At 42.2% G+C, this 26267-nt stretch overlaps 1 protein-coding gene across 2 annotated transcripts; it reads left to right on the forward strand.

Annotated features, from left to right (window-relative positions):
* The first annotated feature begins 1520 nt into the window (after positions 1-1520).
* Positions 1521-25378, forward strand: LOC140880116 (glucosidase 2 subunit beta). Of its 2 annotated transcripts, XM_073284238.1 has the most exons (16): positions 1522-1824; positions 1922-2047; positions 2178-2273; positions 3476-3715; positions 19788-19975; positions 20459-20569; positions 20731-20799; positions 23008-23323; positions 23442-23546; positions 23628-23729; positions 23831-23888; positions 23973-24041; positions 24210-24297; positions 24635-24696; positions 24786-24837; positions 25096-25378. In XM_073284238.1, exons 1-16 carry the CDS (start codon positions 1698-1700, stop codon positions 25156-25158), a joined length of 1872 nt encoding a protein of 623 aa, XP_073140339.1. In that variant the 5' UTR covers positions 1522-1697; the 3' UTR covers positions 25159-25378. The 2 variants fall into 2 exon arrangements, with proteins under 2 accessions (XP_073140340.1, XP_073140339.1); XM_073284239.1 differs by lacking the exon at positions 3476-3715 and having other exon boundaries at positions 1521-1824.
* The last annotated feature ends 889 nt before the right edge of the window (positions 25379-26267 follow it).

The raw sequence follows: 26267 nt of genomic DNA on the forward strand, positions 1-26267 counted from the left end.
CCCTACACATTATAAATAAGTAAATTTGAATTTATTTTTATATATTTTCATATATTTCTCAACTAACTATTATAGATAGGATCGGATAAAATGATAAGTAATTTTTAAATTTACTTTTATATTATTTTAAAAATGCAAAAAAAAAAATTCTAAAAATTATTGAAGAAAACATATTATTTGTATAACATATAAAAATTGAGTACCTTAGAGTGAGGACACCAATTTTTGTTTCAAAATTGTCCCTACACATTATAAATAAGTAAATTTGAATTTATTTATATATATTTTCATATATTTCTCAACTAACTATTATAGATAGGATCAGATAAAATGATAAGTAATTTTTAAATTTACTTTTATATTATTTTAGAAACGCAAAAAAAAAATCTAAAAATTATTGAAGAAAACATATTATTTGTATAACATAAATATATTATATTATTTTATACACATGCAACGCGTGTGTGCGGTTATGCTAGTATATGATAAACCTTGAGCACACAAAACAAATAGATATGTCGATAATGGATCTCTTTGTCTTAATCCCCTTAGAGCGTGAATGGTGCCATAGATGGAATGGTTAACCGGGAACGAGTAGGACACTGTAGTAACACATCTCATAATCAGCTGGTTAACCCAATTATCTACAAATCCCAGCTAGATCATCACTTCCTTAAGAAAACTCCATTCGACTCGATCGTATGCTTTACTCATATCTAATTTGAGTGCTGCAAATCCATCTTTAGCCTTTCTATTATTCCGGATCCAATGCATACATTCAAACCCCACAATAACGTTGTCGAAAATCAATGTTCCAGGGATGAATGCACTCTGATATGGATATATAATTTGAGCAGACACGGGTATGAATCTGTTTGTTATTGCACGAGCTACAATTTTATAGAACGTGTTGCACCGGCTGATTGGGCGAAAATCCTTCATTGAGGTTGGGTCTTGATATTTTGGTACGAGTGCAACGAGAGTGAAATTCCAATCAGATGGGTCCCTTAGGCAGGAAAAATTGATTTGACATGTCGGAGCATAATGTTGGTATGAACTCTTTCATAACCTCTTTCATTTTTGCAAAACATTACTTTGAGTCCTAGTTCTTCAAATTTGTTACAGATAAATTCTTCTAACTTAGAGTTGGGATTCAATGGACTTCAGAGCTGATTATATGAATCATGTTCCCACCCTGCAGTGCATGCTCCTCGAATTGATGCACAATTTTCTATACTACTCAATTTGGTTGGATTTCTGATTATTCTCTCCTTCCTCGTATACATCTTTTTTTTTTTTAAAGAAAAGAACATTTTCAAAGAACAATTTTTGAATAATCAAAATCTTATTTTAGTTAAACTTTCGAAGCAACGTCAAGAGGATATTGGGCTTGGCCTTCCAACATCTTATGGCCTCGTACAAAAATAAAGCCCCGACAGAATATTGGGCTTTGTATTCTACCCCCAAATGACCCGTGCTTGCGTAGGATGACGTAACGTGCCCTGCCCGACGTCGTTTTACAGAAAGGAGCGAGCGAGCCAGCGAGCGAGCCAATGCAAATCCTAAGCTGAAACATCGATTGTTTTCCATTTCAGGTCACGGTAGCAAACCTAAATCGGCTTGGCATTTGCTAATCATCATTTATATTTGATTATTGAGTTGGATTTTGATTGGGTGCTGAATTTTCATCGAAGAAGATGAATGGACTTGTAATACAAAATGTATTAAGATTTGGTTGCATTTTTGTAACATTGATGATGCAAGGAATAAGCAGATCGGCATCCTTTTCCCCCCAGGACTCGATTTTGGGGGTTGCTCCTGAAGGTCGTTATTGGTCTCCCATGAATGTGATCGTCTGTTCTGTGTGTATTGCTAGTCTCAGTGCGTATACACTCACGGGTGTTGTGTATTTCAAGTGCAGATGAGAATTATTACATGGGCTTATCATCACGAGGAACGATCAAGTGTAAAGATGGATCAAAGAAATTTAACAAGTCCCAGCTCAACGACGACTTCTGTGACTGCGCTGATGGCTCCGATGAACCAGGTACTCCTTTTCATCGCCCTTTGAATTTGCAGTGCTACGGAAATTTTTGGTTCGGATAGTTGTGTTTGTGGCAAACTGAGTTCTTTGCGATTAATAACATTCTGTTTTGTGATTTTGGACTCTGGTGCAGGAACATCAGCTTGTCCCAATGGGAAGTTCTTTTGCAAGAACACTGGGCACGCTCCACTCTTTTTGTACTCTTCTAGGGTCAATGATGGTATATGTGGTAAGCATTCTAGCTTCGCGGAATATGTTTGAACTGCTTAGGGCCGTATTGCTCGGAGCACCATATGAAAACTGTTTTTGTCTGGGCTTTGACCTATTTTACAGACTCTGCGGCGTAAAAGTTGCTGGATAATGGAATTGCCACTTTTTATTTGCACATTAAGGATTTAGATTTTGAGCGATAATTCATCTTCCTGTCTCCAGAAAGCTACATGATTATTCAAAGTTATACTGTTTAAATATATGAATGTACAATTGCGACATGGGATGATTCCAACTATGGATTATGGTGGTTACGGAGTCCCTATTTACTTTTGGAAAATTGTGGTATCAAATTTATCAAGTTTTGATTTGAGAAGTTAGATTTGGCACAGAAAATGTCATGACTCATAATCCATGTTTAGTACATTTGAGATCCTGATATACTTGTCCCTGGATTGTTTTTGATAAACCTTGTAAAGTATCAGACAACATATTTTGCCATATCTCAAGCATAATCAGTTTTAAAATTTGGAAGAAACATGTTTTAATTTAATTAGCTTGATTTGCCCCGCGCTAGCAGGCGTTGATTTTCATGTGTCATAGTAAAGATGAGATCCAGTGATCAAGTTGCTATCCAGTTTCTAAATTGGGAAAGAATTTTGGCTCTCTATCCTGTCCTCATTTGCATAAAATACAAACTATCTTTTAGTGTTGAAGCAGAGTTATATGGTCTTATAACCTTAGGAGAGTTTCAAATCCATCAAGCTTTGCACTGTTATGGATGCTTCTGATTTATGTCAATGGTTTAAGCTGCCTTCATATTGTACAGAAGGATTGATACTAATGTTATGCATGGAGCCATATGTCTATTGTGACATAATTTACTTGAACAAGCTCGGATGCGTTCCACACATTAGGGACTGACTATGTCTTTTCTTTATATTATTTACCATGCTCTTCTCCATGTGGTACACGTTAATAATCATTATGTAAAATTTCAGAATTATGGTTTAAAGTCCGCCTGGCCGATTTTTCATCCTGCACTGATAATATGCATATGCATATACAGTTTTCATGTAAATATTTGCCTTGGTTTCCTTCATTTGCTCTATATAGTATATTATATGTAGAATCTTTGTTCTCCAGTAAACAACAAAACTTTCTCGTAGTTGTTCCTCATGTATTTAGGATTGAAAAACTGAACTTGCACGACTGTGGCAGATTGTTGTGATGGGAGTGATGAGTATAATAGCAAAATCAAATGTTCAAATACCTGTTGGGAAGCTGGCAAAGTTGCAAGAGACAGGTTGAAAAAAAAGATCACCACATATAAGGAAGGTGTCACCATACGCAAGCGAGACATTGAGCAAGCAAAACTAGCCATAGCCAAAGATGAGGCAGAATTATCCAAGCTAAAAAATGAGGAGAAAGTGCTAAGTGGATTGGTTCAAGAACTTAAGGGTATAATCTTATTTCCGTTGTCAAAATTTTGTTGGGGCACTAAACCATGATATTTCTCCTCAGACACACACACCTTCCCTTTTAAATTAAATACGAAAAGGAAAAACATTAAAAACGGATTTAATGTGAGGAGCATGGTGATGTAGTAAAAATCTTGTTGACTATATGCCCACATTCTTTGAACTCATGAAAAATGAAACTTCTTGGAAAATTCGCAAAATGTTGAGTTCTTGCATACATTTTTAGCGCATCAACTTCTGTGGGACTTGACCTGAAGGGTGACAGTGTCTTTTAAGTATTTATTAGATGTGTTTATTTGTAGAACATGAGGAGCCAAATATTGGAGCCTTTATGATGAGAAACTCGATAATAAATTAAATGGACCCTAAAAATATGCACCAAACGCTTTCTCTGGATGTCTAACTCAAAAACAATGATACTAGACCATGATCCAAGAAACTAGGTTTTGGCTTAACTTGGAAACCCAACCCAACAATTATATAATAATTGCACAATGCACATTGAATCATACCAGGGTTTTATATTTGTTTGGATGATATTTTTTAAGTGAAGATGATGAACTCAATTTTTGAGCGCCATAAGAAGAAATTGATCAATAGGAATACGAGAAAAAACTCTCAAGTTGAAGAAAACTCACAATTTTGTTAGTGAAAATCTGTGTTATTCCTACTTAATATTTGTGGCCTAGCATATATATATATATGCATTGGCAACTTAAAGCAAGCCTAACGGGATTAAATACTACCTAAGCTAGCTTATAAAAATCCTAAATTTAAAATTATTCAGAAACAAATAGAAATAGAACAAATTTGAGGCGCACTTGAACATAAATAATCCTCGTAATTAATTTAATATAAGTGAACCTAGCCCTGAACTAATTAATTTTGGGCTTGAATTTAGTTGATAACACGCATAATCTTTTAACATTTTCCTTTCTTTAAATCGTCATATACTTCATCTTTCACTTTCATCTGATTGGTCAACATCAAGTCGTGTGAGTGATCCTCCGTACTTTGCTTCTTATATTTGTTGGGATCGCATCACTTTTAGGTGCCTACATTATTCACTCATTCCTTGTGGCAGGGCCAAGTAATTGAAGGTAAAGTTATATATTCCTTCCAAATGTGTACCATTGCATATGTATTAATTAAAGTACTAGGGTACACACCTGGCACCATTCCATTATACTGTTATTTTTCCATTTCACTGAATAAAAAGTCCAGATTTTTTCCTTCAACAAAGACTTCTCCATCATTATTGAGGCTACAGGGGTGTTAAAATTATGTAATAAATAATTTATATCCTTTCCAAGTTCTGAGGATTTGAGTTAAGTTATTATTCTGTATAGATGTTGATCATCTCACCCAAAAGCAGAAGGGTAAGAGAATGTTTTGCCTTGTTATTAAATAACCAACTTATCTCTTATTATCAGGAGAGTACAATATTTTTTTTTATGTTTAGCATCTTCCTTATAGATCTCTTGTTGCCAAGCGGATGATAGCAATTTTGTGGGTACGACGATAGTCGAGATCAAGACCAATAATCCCACTAGCATGTCGAAAACCCGCCCAGAATTTGAGTTGGATGATACCCGCAAGATTGCCCAAATGCAGGTAAGAGAGAATGTGAAATTTAACAACCGGGCCAGAAAGAGGCATATTCTGGTGTTTGACATCATTCCGAGAAGTCCAAAGGAACCAGAGAATGAGGAAAGGGATGAACTCCCGGATATGACCGGAAGAGGACGAGTCAGTGTTCCTTTTCCAGGCACTAAGGAAAATGTTCAGATTAAAGGATGCCGAAAGTTGGACCTGGAAAATAGATGCAAAGAAAGTCCAAACTTCACAAGCAACAGGGCCCGAGATGAAAACGTGCTCGAAAGATTCCTCCGACCTACAACAGAGGCAACGGGAAGGGAAGGAGAAGCCTTTGGCATGTAGAACATCATCTAGCGGGAGCCAGCGATACCACAACCGCCAAAAGAAGAATGACATGGTGGGACGCATCTAGCGCCCCCAACAAGGGCGAAGGAAGCTCCTAGAAGGGGCCCTAGGACGGAGCATCTCCCAAGCGGAACGAGTAAAGAAACGCCCATCATCGCTGCAAGACCAGATGATAAGGTCATCAGAAGGAGAAATGGGAACCTGAGAAATTTTAGCTCAGCGCTCACCACCGTATGAAGAAGGTCGATATCCCAAGAGCCATCCCTAAGGAAATGAGCAACGGGAAGGGACCGGTCCCCCTGGACTATAGAGCGGTCAGCCAAAAGAGAGTGACCAAGCCAGATATCATCCCAGAAGGATACCAAGCCTTGGCCTATGCGCCAGCGAATCTCTGGTTCTGCCCTAGGGCGAGCACGCAAGAGTCGACGCCAAGTAGGGGAGATGAAGTCCCCTTTTTGGACCCGAGACGGGTGAGAAGAGGAGCAGTATTTGGTTTTCAAGAAATGAGCCCAAATATTGTATCCTTGTCGGAAACGGAACCAGAGCTTGATGGAGAAAGAGTCTACAGGATCTTTTAGGCGGCGGAAGCCAAGGCCACCTTCAAGAGTAGGCAGACAAGTTTTGACCCATTTTGCCCAGTGCCAACGTTTGACACCTGGACCCGAGCCCTAGAGGAAGCTGTTAAAAGTGAGTTCCAGAGATTCAAGAACCGCTAGAGGGGGCTGAATGATCTGGAAGAGATAAACAGGAAAGAAGTGAAGAACGCTACGGATCAAGGTGATACGACTGCCAGGGGAGAGAGTACGAGATTCCCAGCCCTCCAATCGATTTCTAACAGCCGATAGCAAGGGGTAAGAGACTCCTTTTGCGATGTCCCCTGAAAAGGGAGGCACCCAGGTAGCGGATAGGAAGATCAGTAGAGACGAATCCCGTATCCCCAAGGATTCGGGCTCGTTGATTTGGGGGGACAGAGGGATAGAAAATGATGGAACTCTTAGAGCAATTAATGAGCTGAGCGGAGCAGTTCTCATAGTGCCTAAGAAGATCCATGAGCCTCCTAATGCTCGACTTACTCCCATTAGTGAATAGGATGATATCATCAGCATATGCTAAATGAGAGATCGGGACGGAACATCTCGAGCGAAACTGGAGGGAAGGGAATGCTGGAAAGAATGAGAGAGAGAGCAAGAAAGGTATTCCGCACCCAAAATGAAGAGCAGAGGAGATAGAGGATCACCCTGCCGAAGGCCACGAGTAGAAGAAAAGAACCCCGAGTTGGACCCATTGATGTTGATCGAGAATTTGCAATTAGATGTGCAATCTCGAATCATCCTGATCAAGTGAGGAGAAAAGCCAAAGTGATGGAGGATTTCAAGCAAAAAACCCCCACTGAACTCGATCATAAGCCTTGGCCATGTCCATCTTCAGGAGGACATTGTGTCCTCGAGAAGGGAGAGCCAAACTGTGGGTGAGTTCTTGGGCCAAGAGGATATTATCAGAGATAATACGGCCCAAAATAAAGCCGCTCTAATTAGGAGAGATGAGGCTGTCTGCGATACGGCGGAGGCGGCTGAACAAGAGTTTGGAAATGATTTTGTTGGAGACGTTGCAAAGGCTGATGGGACGGAAATCCTTCCACGCCTGAGCACCAACAATTTTGGGAAGGAGAACGATAGTGGTGGCCGAAAAACTGTGCGGTAGGGGAGTACCTTGGAAGAAATCAGTCACCGCTTCGAAGACATCCTGCTTAATGAAATCCCAACAGTGCTGGTAGAAGCAAGAAGAAAAGCCATTAGGGCCAGCAACACTATCCGCCTGGATGGAAAAAACAATGGATCGAACCTCCTCAATGGAGGGAAGGGCAGAGATATCCCTATTGTCCTCCTCCGAGACAACAGTGGTGAAATGCGCGAAGTCTGGCTCGGAAAGAACAAAAGGATCTCTGGTGAGGAGATTTTCAAAGAAAGAGCACCCAGAGCGGCGGATGTCCTCGGGGTTAGACAGACAGACACCATCCTCCCAGATGCAAAAGATCTTGATAGTCACCCTTTTCTTTTTGACCGCATTATGGAAGAGTTTGGTATTTCTTTCCCCATCAGCAAGCCTGTTCCAGGCTGCTTTTTGCTTCCAGAAATCCAGCTCCATTTCAGAGATTTGGGCAAGGGAGGTTATGTCTTACAGTAAATACAAATTCGAAGGCAGAAAATGATGCGCCCAATGAGATGAAAATGAAGATTATATATTAAGAAACAGAATAAACCCAGAGGCAAACCTCTGTACAATAAGTAACTCCCTAGCTAAGTGCTAGTTACTCTCTCAACAAGAAATCAAATCTCTAATACCATCTCATACCAACTAACTGCTATTATATATTCTCTTTCCCTTCACGTGTGTTTCCTTTGTTTCTCCTAACATACACTTTGATTGTCTTGGGCTTTTCATCTTCAGTTTCACTTGGGCCCTTTGAATTTGATGTTTCTGGGCCCAATGGATCAAGATCTTGCATATATGAATCTGGGCTCATAACAGTACCGGTCTCCTCAAAAATCGCCTTGTCCTCAAGGCGAAATTCAGGAAATTGTCTTTGGAAATCTCCCAGGTTCTCCCATGTTGCTTCCTCATCAGTTCGTCCTTTCCATCGTATTAGGAGCTGTTGATAGGGCTGCGCTGCTATGTGTTTAATCCGCCCTGCTAACACCTCATCAGGTTCAAATGTCATGAATAAATCAGTGTCCAGTTCATCTGGTAATCTGATCACAACATCATGGTTACCCACTGCTCGTTTCAAACATGAGACATGAAAGACCGGGTGTACCCTAGACCCCTCAGGTAACTGTAATCTGTAAGCCACTGTCCCCACCTTCTTCTCAATCTTAAAAGGCCCATAAAATCTGGCAGCTAACTTCTGAAAAACTCTTGTGCAAATCGAGTTTTGTCGATGTGGTCGCAACTTCAAATACACCATATCACCTTCCTGAAAATCAACATCTCTCCGCTTTTTGTTAGCCTGCTTCGTCATATGTTGTTGAGCTCTTTCAAGATTATATTTCAGCTGCCTTAATAGTTCATCTCTATCCCATAAGGCCTGCGATACAGCTGCTACCACTGTCTCGCCCGGAAGAAATCGAATCATGGCAGGTGGTTTGCGTCCATATACCACTTCGAAAGGACTCATTCCTGCGGATGTGTGATGGGAGGTATTGTACCAATACTCGGCCCAATGCAGCCACTGAGCCCAATTCTTGGGTTGCTTCGAACAGAAGCAACGTAAATAAGAATCAACGCACTTATTCAATGCCTCACTCTGTCCATCGGTTTCCGGGTGATATGAAGTACTCATTTTCTGTTGAGTCCCCTGTACCCTGAAGAGTTCGGACCAAAACAGACTTATAAATACAACATCCCTATCACTCACAATCGTCTTTGGAACCCCATGCAATTTCACCACGTTTTTTATAAACACATCCGCCACTGTACTAGCTTTGTAGAGATGTTTCAATAAAAGAAAGTGTCCATATTTGGACAACCTCTCGATCACAACGAAGATAACATCATATCCTTTTGACTTTGGAAGCCCGGTAATAAAATCCATTGCTAAATCCTCCCAAATCATCACTGGAATAGCCAAAGGTTGTAGCAAACCTGCTGGTTTGGTGGCTTCATACTTTTGTTGCTGACAAATTACGCATTCAGCCACAAACTGACGGACATCCTTTTTCATTCCTTTCCAAAAGAAATTACTCGCCACTCTTTTATACGTTCGTAATGCCCCGGAATGGCCTCCAACTGGTGTGGTATGAAATTCATTTAACAACTTGGAAACCCACTGCGACGAACGGGGAACTACCAATCTGCCTTTGTGCAACAAACACTCGTTGACTAATCGATAATGTGTGCAGCCCTCATTCTCCTTCCGGAGCTTATCAATAATTTTCCGCAGTTCTGGATCTTCCCACACTGCCTTCTTAACTTCATTTATCTCAACCCATTCTGCTTTTGTTAAAACAGCCAAGCCGCCTCTGTCCGCTCTCCGTGACAAAGCATCCGCTGCTCCATTATCCATACCAGCCTTATGCTTGATTTCAAACTCATAGCCGAGCAGTTTGGCCAACCAATATTGTTGGTCTGGAGTGGTTATGCGTTGCTGAAGGAGGCTTCGTAATGGTTTATGGTCTGTGAGCACTATAAACTTGTGTCCCAAAAGATAATGACGCCAATGTTGAACTGCCAAAACCAAAGCCATTAGCTCTCTTTCATAGGTTGATTTTGTTAAAGCTCGATCGGCCAGCGCCTTGCTGTAGTAGGCAACAGGTCTGCCTTCTTGTGTCAATACAGCCCCTAGACCAACTCCCGATGCATCACACTCAACCACAAACTCCTTATCAAAATGAGGCATTTTCAGAACCGGAGCAGTAAATACAAATTCGAAGGCAGAAAATGATGCGCCCAATGAGATGAAAATGAAGATTATATATTAAGAAACAGAATAAACCCAAAGGCAAACCTCTGTACAATAAGTAACTCCCTAGCTAAGTGCTAGTTACTCTCTCAACAAGAAATCAAATCTCTAATACTATCTCATACCAACTAACTGCTATTATATATTCTCTTTCCCTTCACGTGTGTTTCGTTTGTTTCTCCTAACATACACTTTGATTGTCTTGGGCTTTTCATCTTCAGTTTCACTTGGGCCCTTTGAATTTGATGTTCCTGGGCCCAATGGATCAAGATCTTGCATATTTGAATCTGGGCTCATAACAGAAGTGTTATAAGCGGATAGGTGAGCCGAGGAGGAATCCGAAGGATTGGCCAGAACGGCGGCTTCAGCATCATGAACAGCCTTTTCCGCCTCAGCAAGTTTCTCAAAAAGATTCCCAAACACCTCCTTGTTCCACCACTTCAGGTGAAGTTTGAGACGTTTGAGCTTAGCAAACAGTTTGTGCATGCCTCTCAAGGCGCACAGAAGGTTTCAGTTAAGGCTGACTGTCTGGAGAAAACCAGGGTGACGAGTCCACATATGCTGGAATCTAAAAAAGCTCGGACCGCAAATCCCAGTAGGGGCGGAAACCAAGAGAGGGCAGTGATCAGAGATGGAACGACATAAGTGCTCCACCTTAATCGAAGAGATGTGGGTGGACCAACTAGAAGAAACCAACACTCTATCCAGACGCTTCCAGATAGTCTTATTGGTCCAAGTGAATTGAGAACCAACAAATCCCGGGTCAATAAGAGAAGAGTCAACAATAAAATTGTTGAAATCTTCGATGGGGCCCAGACGACCACCAGATGTCCCAAGGCATTCATTGGCGGAACGAACGACATTGAAGTCACCACCCACCAGCCATGGGGCGGCTGGGGGTCGAACTTGGAGAAGAGAAGCCCACAATTCCTTACGATCCGAGCTGCCGCACGAAGCGTAAACAAACGAGCAGAAAACTTCAGTAGGAAGGAAAGAAGCGGTGAACTTGAGGTGAAGGAATTTAGGTTGACCAAGGAGAATCTCAAAACTCATCTCCTCTGATAGAAAGCCCCAGATCTTACCTATGCAGTTCGATAACACTCGACAGAAATTAAATTTCTGTGTCATGTACCGTACGTCTAGCTGGATCATGGGTTCAAGAATGAAAACGATTTTAGCCATATGGACCTTCAGCAAGGCTTCAAGGCGCCTCTGGGATTCCAGGTTACCCAGACCCCGAATATTTCAAATGAGACAATTTATGACGACCGAGTCGAAGGATCAACAGACTTGTGATGAGAGGATCTACGCAAAAGGGCCTGCCGAGAAGAGTGACCATCCTTGCGTTTGAGGGTGGATTCAATCATCGCAGAGTCCTCAGTGTGAGAGCCAAAATCATGCTCATCACCTGAGGCGGAGATGCGATAGTCAATGAAAGGATCTGGGGTGGAGGGATCGACCATCGTAGTGACATGCTCAGACACCGGTTTTTCCGAAATCTCAAAGAGATGTCCAAGACTGGTGGCAATATCCTGATCCGGAGTAGAAGGATTTGATGGGATAGAAGAAGCCGATTTAATTGTGGGGCAGGGCTTCAAAGGTGAGGGCACTGAAGAAGAAGGCTGAGAACTTTGATCACGGGAAGAGGAAGGAATCAAGGCGCGAGAGTGATCCTGAGCTATCGCAAGCTTGCGACCCTTCGGCACACGTTCCCCTCCCTCATCAGAGGTGATAGAGTGAGGAACCAGAGTAAATCAGGAGACTCAAAATCAGCTAGTTTTGAAAGAGGGTCAAACTGATTAGAAACAATGAGTTTTGACCGGGGCTTTATGCTTAGCAGACCGATGCCATTTCTTCTTTGTGGTCCATCCCGAGTCCTCAGGAATCGGACTAGAAGAAGAGGGGTCCGAAGGATTGACCTGAGCAGAGGAAGGGGCGGCTGCCCCTTGGGGCCGATTTTTGGCAAACCTGGGATTTTTCCCAAGGCGATAGCAGATATCAGAAGAATGCCCAAGGATTTTGCAGTCCGAACAAAAGAAAGGAATTTTTTCATAAACCACTTCAATCGAGTGACGATGATCACCCCAACAGACCCAGAGACGAGAAGGACGCCCAAACCCTAACTTCGGACACTTTTTCCTTCAATTCGCCTCCATTGCCGCCCCGATCGGAAAATTGGACACATGGTTCTCATCCTCAATCCATGGGTCGTGTTTTGCCTCAATAAATTTTGAAAAATCCAACCAAACAGTCAACTCGATTTTCCCCCAATTTACCGAGTTCCCAACCGAGTCAGGCCATTTCGCCGGCCCTCTTGGGCGAGTCTCGCCGGTCTGAGACCGGTTCCATGCCCCTCACCCACCCAGCAACCCACGGCCCTACCCAGGTCCCACCGGCCCGAGTCAACTCGGCCGAGTCACCAAGGCCAGTCACCCAGCTCGCAAAACTGGTCAGTCCACTCAAGTCCAGACAATTCCTCCAATCTCTTTTCGTGAAGTCTTGGATCCTAACTCTCCGGGGGCTAGGAAAGTCTCTTTTGATGATCTTTCTGACTCTTTGGAGCACATCCCGCTGTCCTCTGTGGAAGATGGACCGGGTATCCTATTTCCGGAAGAGGTAATTTCTGCTTGGGCTCAACCGTTTAAATTTTCTCTTATTGGTAAAATCATTGGGAATAAGGGATTAACCCCTAATAATTTTATCACTGCTGCCCTCTTCTCTTTGGGTCTTGTTGCTCCTTTCAATATCAAATTCCTCCCCCGTGGTTATATGGTCCTTACTCTTACTGTGGAGGATGACTACACTAAATTCTGGAACAATGGTATTCTCACTATTGGCACTGTTGCCATACGCTTTTCCAAGTGGACACCGGAGTTCAAATTTAAAGCTGAATCTCCTATTGCTCCTGTTTGGGTCCGTCTCCCGGACCTCTCCTTCCATCTGTATAACAAGAGTTCCCTTTATGCTATTGTTCGCTGCTTGGGCAATCCTATTAAGATTGATGCTGTCACCGCAGAAGGATCCCGTGGCTCCTTTGCCCGTCTTTGTGTTGAAATTGATGTTACTAAGGAGCGTCCTCATCTCTGGGTCGGTTGGGGTGATCATCGTCACTCGATTGAAGTGGTTTATGAAAAAATTTCTTTCTTTTGTTCGGACTACAAAGTCCTTGGGCATTTTTCTGATATTTTCTATCGCTATGGGAAGAACTCCAGGCTTGCCAAAAATCGGCCCCAAGGGGCGGCCGCCCCTTCCTCTGCTCAGGTCCCTCCTTCGGACCCCTCTTCTTCTAGTTCGAATCTTGAGGACACGGGATAGACCACAAAGAAGAAGCGGTATTGGCCTGCTAAGCGTAAAGCCCCGGTCAAAACTCATGATGTTTCTAATGAGTTTGACCCTCTTTCAAAACTAGCTGATTCTGAGTCTCCTGATTTCTCAACCCAGGGTGATACTATGATTCCTCACTCTATCTTCTCTGATGAGGGAAGGAAACGTGTGCCGAAGGGTCGCAAGCTTGCGATAGATCAGGATCACTCTCGTGCCTTGATTCCTTCCTCTTCCCGTGGTCAAAGTTCTCGGCCTTCTTCTTCATTACCCTCACCCTTGAAGCCCTGCACCACAATTAAATCGGCTTCTTCTATCCCATCAAATCCTTCTACTCCGGATCAGGATATTGCCACCAGTCTCGGACATCTCTTTGAGATTTTGGGAAAACCGGTGTCTGAGCATGTCACTACGATGGTCGATCCCTCCATCCCAGATCCTTTCATGGACTATCGCAGCTCCGCCTCAGGTGATGAGCGTGATTTTGGCTCTCACACTGAGGACTCTGCGATGATTGAATCCACCCTCAAACGCAAGGATGGCCACCCTTCTCGGCAGGCCCTTTTGCTTAGATTCTCTCGTCACAAGATCCTTCACCTCGGTCGTCATGAATTGTCTCATTTGGAATATTCGGGGTCTGGGTAACCCGGAATCCCAGAGACGCCTTGAAGCCTTGCTGAAGGTCCATAAGGCTAAAATCGTTTCCATTCTTGAACCCATGATCCAGCTAGACGTACGGTACATGACATGGAAATTTAATTTCTGTCGAGTGTTATCGAACTGCACTGGTAAGATCTGAGTTTTTCTGTCAGAGGAGATAGTTTTGAGATTCTCCTTGATCACCCTCAATTCGTTCACCTCAAGTTCACCGCTCATTTCCTTCCTACTGAAGTTTTCTGCTCGTTTGTTTGCGCTTCGTGCGACAGCTCGGAACGTAAGGAATTGTGGGCTTCTCTTCTCCAAGTTCGACCCCCAGCCGCCCCATGGCTGGTGGATGGTGACTTCAATGTCGTTCGTTCCGCCAATGAATGCCTTGGGACATTTGGTGGTCGTCTGGGCCCCATCGAAGATTTCAACAATTTTATTGTTAACTCTTCTCTTATTGACCCGGGATTTGTTGGTTTTCAATTCACTTGGACCAATAAGACTATCTGGAAGCGTCTGGATAGAGTGTTGGTCTCTCCCAGTTGGTCCACCCACTTCTCTTCGATTAAGGTGGATCACTTATGTCGTTCCATCTCTGATCACTGCCCTCTATTGGTTTTCACCCCCACTGGGATTCGCGGTCCGAGCTCTTTCAGATTCCAGCATATGTGGACTCGTCACCCTGGTTTTCTCCAGACAGTCCGCCTTAACGGAACCTTCCGTGAGCCTTGAGAGGCATACACAAACTGTTTTCTAAGCTCAAACGTCTCAAACTTCACCTGAAGTGGTGGAACAAGGAGGTGTTTGAGAATCTTTTTGAGAAACTTGCTGAGGCGGAAAAGGTTGTTCATGATGCTGAAGCCGCCGTTCTGGCCAATCCTTCGGATTCCTTCTGGGCTCACCTATCCGCTTGTAACACCTCCCTTGCCCAAATCTCTGAAATGGAGTTGGATTTTTGGTAGCAGAAAGCAGCCTGTTCCTGGCTTGCTGATGTGGAAAGAAATACCAAACTCTTCCATAATGCGGTCAAAAAGAAAAGGGTTACTAACAAGATCTTCCGTATCTGGGAGGATGGTGTCTGTCTGTCTAACCCGAGGACATCCGCCGCTCTGGGTGCTCTTTCTTTGAAAATCTCCTCACCGGAGATCCTTTTGTTCTTTCCCAGCCAAACTTCGCGCATTTCACCCCTATTGTCTCGGAGGAGGACAATAGGTATATCTCTGTCGTTCCCTCCATTGAGGAGGTTCGATCCATTGTTTTTTCCATCCCGACGGATAGTGTTGCTGGCCCTGATGGCTTTTCTTCTTGCTTCTACCAGCACTGTTGGGATTTCATTAAGCAGGATGTCTTTGAAGCGGTGACTGATTTCTTCCAAGGTACTCCCCTACCCCACAGTTTTTCGGCCACCACTATCGTTCTCCTTCCCAAAATTGTTGGTGCTCAGGCGTGGAAGGATTTCCGTCCCATCAGCCTTTGCAACGTCTCCAACAAAATCATTTCCAAACTCTTGTTCAGCCGCCTTCGCCGTATCGCGGACAGCCGCATCTCTCCTAATTAGAGCGGCTTTATTTCGGGCCGTATTATCTCTGATAATATCCTCTTGGCCCAAGAACTCACCCACAGTTTGGCTCTCTCTTCTCGAGGACACAATGTCCTCCTGAAGCTGGACATGACCAAGGCTTATGATCGAGTTCAGTGGGGGTTTTGGCTGAAATCCTCCGTCACTTTGGCTTTTCTCCTCACTTAATCAGGATGGTTCGAGATTGCATATCTAATTGCAAATTCTCGATCAACATCAATGAGTCCAACTCGGGGTTCTTTTCTTTTACTCGTGGCCTTCGGCAGGGTGATCCTCTATCTCCTCTGCTCTTCATTTTGGGTGCTGAATACCTTTCTCGTTCCCTCTCTCATTCTTTCCAGCATTTTCCTTCCCTCCAGTTTTGCTCGGGATGTTCCGTCCCGATCTCTCATTTAGCATATGCTGATGATATCATCATATTAACTAATGGGAGTAAGCCGAGCATTAGAAGGCTTATGGATCTTCTTAGACACAATGAGAACTACTCCGGTCAGCTTATTAATTGCTCTAAGAGCTCCATCGTTTTCTCTCCCTCTGCCCCCCAAATCAACGAGCCCGAATCCTCGGGGATACGGGGTTCGTCTCTGTTGATCTTCCTATCCGCTACCTGGGTGCCTCCCTTTTTAGGGGACATCGCAAAAGGAGTCTCTTTGATCCCTTGCTATCGGCCGTTAGAAATCGTCTGCAGGGCTGGGAATCTCGTACTCTTTCCCCTGGCAGTCGTATCACCTTGATCCGTAGCGTTCTTCTCTCCCTTCCTGTTTATCTCTTCCAGGTCATTTAGCCCCCTCTAGCGGTTCTTGAATCTCTGGAACGCACTTTTAATAGCTTTCTCTGGGGCTCGGGTCCAGGTGTCAAACGTTGGCACTGGGCAAAATGGGCCAAAACTTGTCTGCCTACTCTTGAAGGTGGCCTTGGCTTCCGCCGCCTGAAAGATCTTGTAGACTCTTTGTCCATCAAGCTCTGGTTCCGTTTTTTACAAGGATACAATATTTGGGTCCATTTCTTGAAAATCAAATACTGCTCCTCCTCTCATCCGTCTCGGGTCCAAGAAGGGGGCTTCATCTTCCCTACTTGGCGTTGACTCTTGCGTGCTCGCCCTAGGGCAGAACCAGAGCTTCGCTGGCGCATAGGCCAAGGCTTGGTGTCCTTCTGGGATGATATCTGGCTTGGTCACTCTCCTTTGGCTGACCGCTATATAGTCCAGGGGGACCGGTCCTTTCGCGTTGCTCATTTCCTTCTTCATACGTTGGTGAGCCCTGAGCTTGTTGCTAAAATTTCTTAGGTTCCCATTTCTCCTTCTGATGACCTTATCATATGGTCTTGCAGCGTTGATGGGCGTTTCTCTACTCGTTCCGCTTGGGAGATGCTCCGTCCTAGGACCCCTTCTAGGAGCTTCCTTCGCCCTTGTTGGGGGCGCTGGATGCGTCCCACCATGGCATTCTTCTTTTGGCGGTTGTGGCATCGCTGGCTCCCGCTAGATGATGTTCTGCATGCCAAAGGCTTCTCCTTCCCTTCCCGTTGCCTCTGCTGTAGGTCAGAGGAATCTTTCGAGCACGTTTTCATCTCGGGCCCTGTTGCTCGTGAAGTTTGGACTTTCTTTTGCATCTATTTTCCGGGTCCAACTTCCGACATCCTCTAATCTGAACATTTTCCTTAGTGCCTGGAAAAAGAACACTGACTGGTCCTCTTCCCGTCATATCCGGGAGTTCATCCCTTTCCTCATTCTCTAGTTCCTTTGGACTTCTCGGAATGATGCCAAACACCGGAATATGCCTCTTTCTGGCCCGGTTGTTAAATTTCACATCCTCTCTTAACTGCATTTGGGCAATCTTGTGGGTATCATCCAACTCAAATTCTGGGCGGGTTTTCGACATGCTAGTGGGATTATTGGTCTTGATCTCGATTATCGTCGTACGCATAAAACTGCTATCCTCCGCTGGTTGCGACCTCCTCCCAATTGTTTCAAACTTAATGTTGATGGGAGCTCTCGTGGGAATCCTGGGGAATCCGCTGCTGGGGGGATTGTCAGGGATGCCTTGGGTCAAACCAGATTATCTTTTAGCGAGTTCATTGGTGAGGGGTCCATCACGCGAGCCGAACTCTCGGCTATCTGGCGTGGTGTCCGTAATTGTGTTGACCTTCTTCTGTTTCCTCTATGGATTGAGATTGATTCTCAGACGGTCATCCATATTCTCCGATCTCGGCGCTATCGGTGGGACTTAAGATCATATTGTGAGCCGCATCCTTAACCTCCTTTTTGGCTGTCCTTTCTACATCTCACATATTTACCGCGAGGGAAATGCTGTGGCGGATGCTCTGGCCTCTCATGCTTATACTCATAGGAGCCTCTTTCTGACGGTTGGTCCTGATCTTCCTCCTCAGATCTTCCAGTTGGCTCGATCAGATACCTCAGGTACTCCCTACCTGAGAAGCAGGTTTTCTTAGGGTATCAATAAGGTGTGCCCACGCCTTGTTGATGCTCCTCTTCTGAATTTTCGTTATTCCTTCCCCCCCAAAAAAAAAAAAAAACTCTTTTTAGAAGTGGATTCTTCACAAGGCGTGCCCACGCTTTGTATTATAATCTCTTTTGAAAAAAAAAGGGGGCTTCTTTGTTTCCTTTATTCTCTTGCTAGTTGTCTTCTTCTCCTTTTATTTTAGTTTATTTTATTTTCTTTGCTCTCTGTTCGGGGGTTGCGGTCGTTCTTTTGCGTGTGTTGGGGTGTGTGCGTTTTGGTTTGTGACCGCTCGTGTCTCGTGGAGAGTGTTTGAGTTGGTTCTTCTTTTGTGTGTGTTTGTGTGTGTGCGTTGGTGGGCGTTTTAGTGTGCGTGTGTTTGTTGGGTGTGTGTGAGTGTAGGGTGGATTAGGTCGTGTGTGTGTGTGTGTTTCTGGTTCTGTTCCTTCCTGACCCGCTCATGCTTGGGTCCTGTTCGAGATAGGCCTATCCTTCCGGCCTCACTTGGTTCCTCTGGTTTTGCCTGGTGTTGGTTTTCAGAGTACTTTGGAGTACTCCACTGGGTTTTGCGGATATCGTTGCTGAGATGGACTCTTTCTCCATTGTTGCCCACTTTCCTTGGTTCTTCTTTCTGACCTTCATGGGTGATTTGATTGAGTTTGGCTTGAAGACTTTGTTCCTCCAGTTAGCTTAGTCAGTTTGCTTTATTTTATTCGACCTCTGTGGTCTTGTTGCTTTTACTTTTATTCATTTTTAGACTTTGTTGTATTGATATTTTGAACTTATTCCTGTGCGAGGGAGCCCTTTGCCCTTCTTCACAGGTGTAATTTCGTCATTTATATATAGGTAGGGGTCTGCCTAATCCCCGCTTCCGGCGGTGTTTTTTTTTTCACTAACTTCCACAGTTATTTGGGTTTGAATCGCATCTTATACTGTTTGTTGGTTGAATTATTGAAAAAACTGTTGAAAATAAATGTTGCATAGCCTTGGTGTGCTGGATAACAATGCTTGCATTGGTGTATCACTAAGTGAATGATTTAGATAATTTGACCACATGAGGCAGATAGAGAAGTTTGGTCATGCGCCATGAGGTTTTCTAATCTTCCAGTACATCATTGACAAGTGCATTCTTATGGAATCACAAACATCTGTCATGGGATTTGCGTGACTTCTAAATTTTAATCCCTACTATTCCCCTGAACATAAGTGCCGTTGTGAGCTTTCTGGCCCTTGACCTCTCCCCTTATTAAGCTACGGGTATTGCCTATGATTCCTCTTGTGAAGGCTCTGTGTAATGCATAGCATGTTACAATGCTCGATGAAAATCTCACTACATCTGAAACATTGCGCACACATTATTTAAAGCTCCAGCTTTTACAAGACTCCTAGTTCATCTCCTCTTCTGACCTACACTCTTCTTGCAAGCAAGTTAGAATTTTCATTCTAAAATGGAAATGATTCCTCTGAGCCGCATGCTAAATAAAGTTCACTACGTAATATATTCAACTTGTCTGTTGTACAAATTTTGCATCCTTCTTTAAATATGAGAATCAAGTTTATGATCGCTCATCATGATCAGTGAATTTATCTAGCTCAAAACGATCGGTGCTTCTGATGAGTTGATATTGTGTTTTTTGTTTTCATCAAGAACACAAGGAACGGATTGACGAGGCAGAGGAAAAAGAGCGTCTGCAGAAAGAAAAAGAAGAAAAGGAAAGAAGAAAAGCTGAAGATGCTGAAGAGAAGGAATTTGCAGTTGTTGAGAAAGTTGAAGACATTGAATCTGGGGATCACGATATCCATGATGAGATGGGCATAGTTGATCAGCCGCCTCAGGTTTTACTTGATGAGATTTTCCTTGGTCTTTTCATTGGTACAAACTTAAGCCTGCCTTTGGAACCTGAAAAAATATTGATATGATAATTCTTGAGTATATATGAATTTTTAAGTATAAATTATATGACTGCCAATATCAAATCCTTGTGGTTCTATTACCATAACGCAGGAAAAAATTAGATACCGTTAACCCTCACCCCCCACCTCTCTTCCACTCCTTCAAGATAAGATGTCGGGGATGTCTCTGAACTTTTATTGTAGACTTCTTGTTCTAAATTCACTTTTATGTGCCCCTCTATTAGATTTGCCAATCTTTCCCGCGAAAGTTATAGGGCTATTCATGCCTCAATATTCTGTATTATGAAAATTTTATGCCTTATAATTTTTTTATTATTAAGCTATTTAGAGCTTCATTTTGTCTGCTCAAATATTTACAGCCTCAACTATGGTTGCATACTTATCTTGTTCATGTGACATAAATAGAATTCTGGAGACGACCTTGAATCCATCAGTGAAGCAGAACACAACGATCATAGGATGAAGGATGAACATTCAAGCCATACAGTAGAAGGGGATGGAGATGATTCTTTCCAGGCCAGTCTTCTTGAATAAATTTCCTGACATTGAACAATTGAAGTTTATTTTTTTATTGACACTCAATATGTATTTCTTCTAACACAGGACATTCCTGACATAGAACACTTGAAGTTTTTTTTTTTTTATTGATGCTCAATATGTATTTCTATCTACTACAGGACACGGAACAGAAGTTGGAAAGCTCCTCATTTGATGATGGCAAAGCTGTTCTTGATGCTGACAATGTGGTATGCCTTTGTTTGGCCTTCTTTTGGTTTTTGCTTGGTAGGTAGATTCCACTTTGGAACCTAGTAGTCTAAATGAATTGCCCCACCGATCATTCTGTCTCGTCATTTTGTCCCTCAAGTCAGTCTCAATTTTTTAAGGACAAAATCTCCTTTAAAAATAGGAATTGATGTACCAAATTCACCCATATGCCTGAAATAAATAGTAGAAGAAAGGATGAAACAATTGCATCACTTTTCAATAGATAAAGGCTCCAGCGAGAAATTGTAGTCCACGGCAAAAATACCACATCTGTGGTGTTATCATCCTCAATTCAATTTAACTGCTGAAAGCTCTGATAGTGTTCTCAGCTTCGGAGGTGAATACACCTTCTCGCAACTTCATATCTTGCATGCTGTGGTCTTGGGCATTTAGCCAGAATGAATTAATGAAAGCATGGAGCACATGGTATAATTTGCATCCATGCTCGTGGCCGTGATAAAGGACTGGGAAATGAAAGCCCTCCATGGTCTTGGAGAAGTACCTTCGTCCAAGTTGTGCTTGAAGAGCTGGTAAAGATCTCTTGATGCAACAGCACTGTTACTCAGATGCCGACTCAGCAGTCTGTTACGCAGCAGTCTGGAAATATGTTACCTCTTTATCTACAGGGGGTCTGACTTCACTGGTGGACATATCCTATGAAAATCGAGTAATTTTTTAATTGATGGCATAAGTAAAGGTATTGACACTTGAAAAATCCTTGGTTCATGGATAGGATAAGTAAATGATTTATCAACCAAGTGATAAGAAAGAAAGTAAACGATAAAGATAAATCATAAATGATATATTGTGATAATTAATTGCATGTTTATTATTATTTATTACTCGGAACTACTTTACTGTAAGATTTTGGTGTATTTGATAATTAGAATTAGATAGGTTCAATTTATACATTTCTTCAAGTTCCAAAACACTAGCCTTGCATGGAATGTCAATCCACACATTTCACGCCAGATCCAATAAATAGGGCAAACGTCACCTCTTCTAAAGGAAGTCGTGATAAAGGAAGAAGATTAGTCCTCCCATGCACATGAGATAATGAGATATAGTACCATGATTTGGATGCAAAGCAACTACGATATTTTTAGCTGAAGTCGTGATAAAGGAAGAAGATTACCTATCCACTTCTTCCCACTGCTGCTTTGACCTTGTTTTCAGCCGAGAATTAGTGTGCACCTTTCTTCCAAGTGAATCATTTGCTTCCTTCGTCATAAAATATGGGTTAAGGTGGTTATTCGTTCAATTTCCAGGTTTCCTGGGTATAATTGTAATTGGCAGCCCTTGTCCGTGATACTGTGCAGAGCTGTAAGAATTATGCGACAGCTGCCTAGGGATGCTTCTGTTTAATGGAAACAGTAAAAATTATGCGATGGGCTGGAGGCCAAATGGGCTTTTCCAGTACTCACACCAAACACCTTAGCAACAAGAATTGATATGCCAGTCTGGCCTTATCACATATACCAAACGGCACCCTAGAGTCATCCTTCTACACAAAGCTTGCCTGGGGCTGGGATTCATACTGAACTGGTAAATAACACGTGTAGCTTTCTAGATCTTTGCGATGATGTTGGTATAAAAGGTTTTATTTGCTGCCTTCAGCAGCGGTAAAGTAGGAAGAAGTTATTTTGGACGAGCAAAGTTGGTATCTATGGCTATTTTAAGAATAATAGCAGTCGAAACATATAAAGAGTTGAAGTAAAAGCTGCACAAGTGGCATCATGGAAACAACCACCCCCCTTACCATGGGTATCTTTTTTCTTGTAGATCTTTTTGGGTTGCTTGTGTGGGGATTCCGGTCTCAGATTTAAGTCCCGTTTTGTCACAGTACATGACCATTTCAAATTTATGGCCATCCCACATAGAAAATCTCACGCAAATGGTTGGCCTCACATGTGAAATGAGACTGAATGATTGTGGTTTTATTTTTTATTCAGTTAGGTGAAAGTCTGGCAATGAATGATATTCTATTTACAGTTATTGGTATAACATATCCCCTGCTTTGACCTGAAATTCCCACAGAATTCTAGACTGCATAATGCAAAAGCATCATCCTTCGAGGGTGCACACTGCATTTCTCTGCTGTTAGAAGGGCCTTTCGATCCCAACAACTTGAAATCCTTATCTACTTGACTTGGGTCTTACCGATGACCATAAGTCTGTTGTTTTTCCAGAAGAATAATGATGCTGAAGATATTGAGTCGCTATCACGGGAAGAGCTAGGGCGTCTTGTCGCTTCCCGGTGGACAGGGGAGAAAAATGAACAACCATCGCAGGAGCTTGATGGCTCTCTAGATAAGGATCCGGAAAATCATGATGAGGATAAAGAAACCAGTGAGGAATACAATGGCTATGACTCAGAGAGTGATGTGCAGGAGTATGATGATGAGGATGACGGTGTAGAACATATTGACGAATTTGAGGGTGGTGATCATGATGTTTCAAGTTCTTCACACATACCTGAGTCAGATGATGAATCAAGCTTTTCAGGTACATTAGTTCTTTGTTGGATCTAAGGGTGCAGTCCTTACAAATTGCTGATGCTTTTTTCGTGTAAGTGCTATTGAAATATAATTATCTTGTTGATTCTCTGATCCAACTTGGTCAGACATAACTAGCACTGGTAGCCCATCTTGGTTGGAGAAGATACAAAAAACAGTAAGGAGCATCTTTAAGGCCGTCAATTTATTCCAAACTCCTATTGATAAATCAGGTACTGGAGGGGTTTGCCCTTTTTTTAGTAGGCATGAACATAAGAAAGCGGATAGGGATCTAACTTTCCTCACTTTTGTAGATGCTGAACGTATTCGCAAGGAGTATGATGAATCCAGTGCCAAATTGTCCAAACTGCAGTCAAGGATATCAAGTTTGACACAGAAGCTGAAACAAGATTTTGGTATTTGAGACACATTAGTGAAGTCAAAACCTTTTTAGAATTTGGGCACCTTTATGTTTCGGAGACAAGATGAGATGCCAATATCTCTATTTTTGTTTTAGGGCCGGAGAAGGAATTCCATTCATTTTATGGTCAATGTTTTGACATCAATCAGAACAAGTAAGCTCCTTAGCTTCTATTTGAATTTATTATGTCATGCAGTTCTTAGTTAATTTATTACATTCATGAAAACTATTGCTTCAGGTATGTTTACAAAATCTGTCCGTTTAAACAAGCTACACAAGTCGAAGGTCATAGTACATCTCGTTTGGGGTAAAGCATTCTTGTAGCTTGAGCACTTCTGTCAAATTGCTTTCACTGGCCGTGTGTTCTGTATTCATATTCCTGAATGCAAAATTCCCCTTAAACTCGTTGATTTTTTTGTCGTTTTTTTTGTTTTGGGTGTATCGCATAATAATGGTTTAAATTCTAATAATGTAGGAGCTGGGAGAAATTTGATGACTCCTATAGAATAATGCTATTTTCAAATGGAGACAAGTGCTGGAATGGCCCAGATAGGAGTTTAAAGGTAGATCAAATCTCTGTATCTTAAATTCTTGTTTATGACCTCTTGTGTAAGCTTCTTTTCTCCTTTCTGCCACGAGCAATTTTTTTCGCCGGCTTATGTATACTTTATCCTGCCATGTGTTTGGTGCCAGTGACCTTCCGATTTGTTTTAAATTTTTTAAGAACATTGTATCATGGCCTCAAATAAATTCATTATATGCTCTTCACTTGCTCAAAAACCAACTGGAGAATGCAGCTAATCTGATTTGTTTTGTGTGTTCCTTCTACAAAAGTACAACTTCCTCCAAATATATGTTTTCGTGATTTCTTTGATTGTGTTTTGGAATATGTTTGTACAGGTCAAGTTAAGATGTGGTTTGAAAAATGAAGTTACGGATATAGATGAACCAAGCCGTTGCGAGTGAGCATCTGTTCTTTAATAGACATGTTTTTGTGACTCTGTTGTATGCTTGTAACATCTCTCCTGTTTTTTTTTATATATATTTGCAGATACTTGGCGCTGTTATCCACCCCGGCTTTATGTCTAGACGACAAACTTAAGGTTCGTCTACAATCTCCTGATCCTTTTTTTTTCCTGACCTAAATCCTCCGGTATTTGGAGTATATTGGGTCTATTCCATTGCAGAATCGGACTCACACCCATCAATGGGACAGTTCTCTTGTAGCATTCAGCGGGAGTAAAATTCGAAATCTTTCTTAAATCAAGTCAAGCTCTTTAACACTTGGATCAATATGCCTTGCCCCTTGTTTACGTTGACCGTCGTCAATAAAGGATTAATTGATAAAATGTTGTGTGCAGGAACTGCAAGAGAAATTAGAGTCACTGAAGAGAGAACCAGTCGAGGTGCACGACGAGCTATGAACAACATGATCTAACTGGATAAGTCGTGTTTATCTTTGCAACTCTGAGATAGAAGAAAAGAGGAGGGAGTCAAATATGATAGCTGTAGGCTGAGAGGGAACTCCATTTTTGATTAAATAGAAAGAAAAATATAAATTAATCAAATGTTTGGTTGTGATATCAAATTTTCTCATGGACATATTACAAGCAATCAAAACTTATCATAGCAATTCTACTGCCATATGATACCAACCGCTTTGAAGTTCTTTTCATATATAAATGCACACGGTGCGTGTGTGTTTGTTTTAGGTTTGTTGGCTAAAAGTTAGAGTCCGATTTGTTCTATTCGAACTTAACATGGAGATATAGTAAGTAAATGTTTGGGAATCAAATTAAATTTGGTAGATTATTTACCTTTGAATGTATGTGCAACATCGATAAAATGTCCAAGTGATTAGGGTTCGAATTCGGCATGACTATGTACTCGAATTTGGTTTGAGCATAGATGTCAAAATGGGTTAGGTCCATCGGGTTGGCTCGTCTCATCGTACAAAATTGGTGGGTTGGGTTGACAATTTTTCAACCTGTCTAAAAGATGAGCCGGCCCGCACCGTTTCGCCTAATGGTGGGTTGTGATGGGTTGCGGTTGGCCCGCAAAAACCCGTCAATTTACATGTGAGTCTGCCGGGTTAGTCCGTCCCGCTACCTAAAATATGTGGGTTGGTTGGTGTTTTCCCAATTCACTTAAAAGATGGGTCGCCTCGTCCTGCCTAATGATGGGTTGTAATGGATTGTAGGATGACCCGTTTTGACACCTCTAGATTTGAGTTTCATCATTTGGAGTATGACTCAAATTATTCACTAGAAAATTTGTATGAGCTGGATGTGATATTATTTAATTTGTAGAAGAAATCATTGAACTTTCTGCAACTTCAAGCATGTGCTAGATTGCAAGTTCAAAGCTATTTTTGTTGGACAGTTTATAATTTTCTTATTGGCTTTAGAATATTAACTAGTATTTTGGGTGTGTGTATTTGAGCAAATATTTTTTAAATATTAGAACTAAACAAACTCGACCATCATCTGACCGGTGGATAGAGTGCAATAATTAGCATCTGAGTCATATTTTC

Source organism: Henckelia pumila, chromosome 2, assembly GCF_033568475.1.
Source record: "Henckelia pumila isolate YLH828 chromosome 2, ASM3356847v2, whole genome shotgun sequence".
NCBI lineage: Eukaryota > Viridiplantae > Streptophyta > Magnoliopsida > Lamiales > Gesneriaceae > Henckelia > Henckelia pumila.

Excerpts from the sequence above, each read along its gene's own strand:
- LOC140880116 (XM_073284238.1), top strand. The coding sequence starts at position 1,698 with ATGAATGGACTTGTAATACAAAATGTATTAAGATTTGGTTGCATTTTT. Across the intron at positions 24,697-24,785 it reads GATGAACCAAGCCGTTGCGA|ATACTTGGCGCTGTTATCCA; the intron begins GTGAGCATCTGT and ends ATATATTTGCAG. Across the intron at positions 24,838-25,095 it reads GTCTAGACGACAAACTTAAG|GAACTGCAAGAGAAATTAGA; the intron begins GTTCGTCTACAA and ends TGTTGTGTGCAG.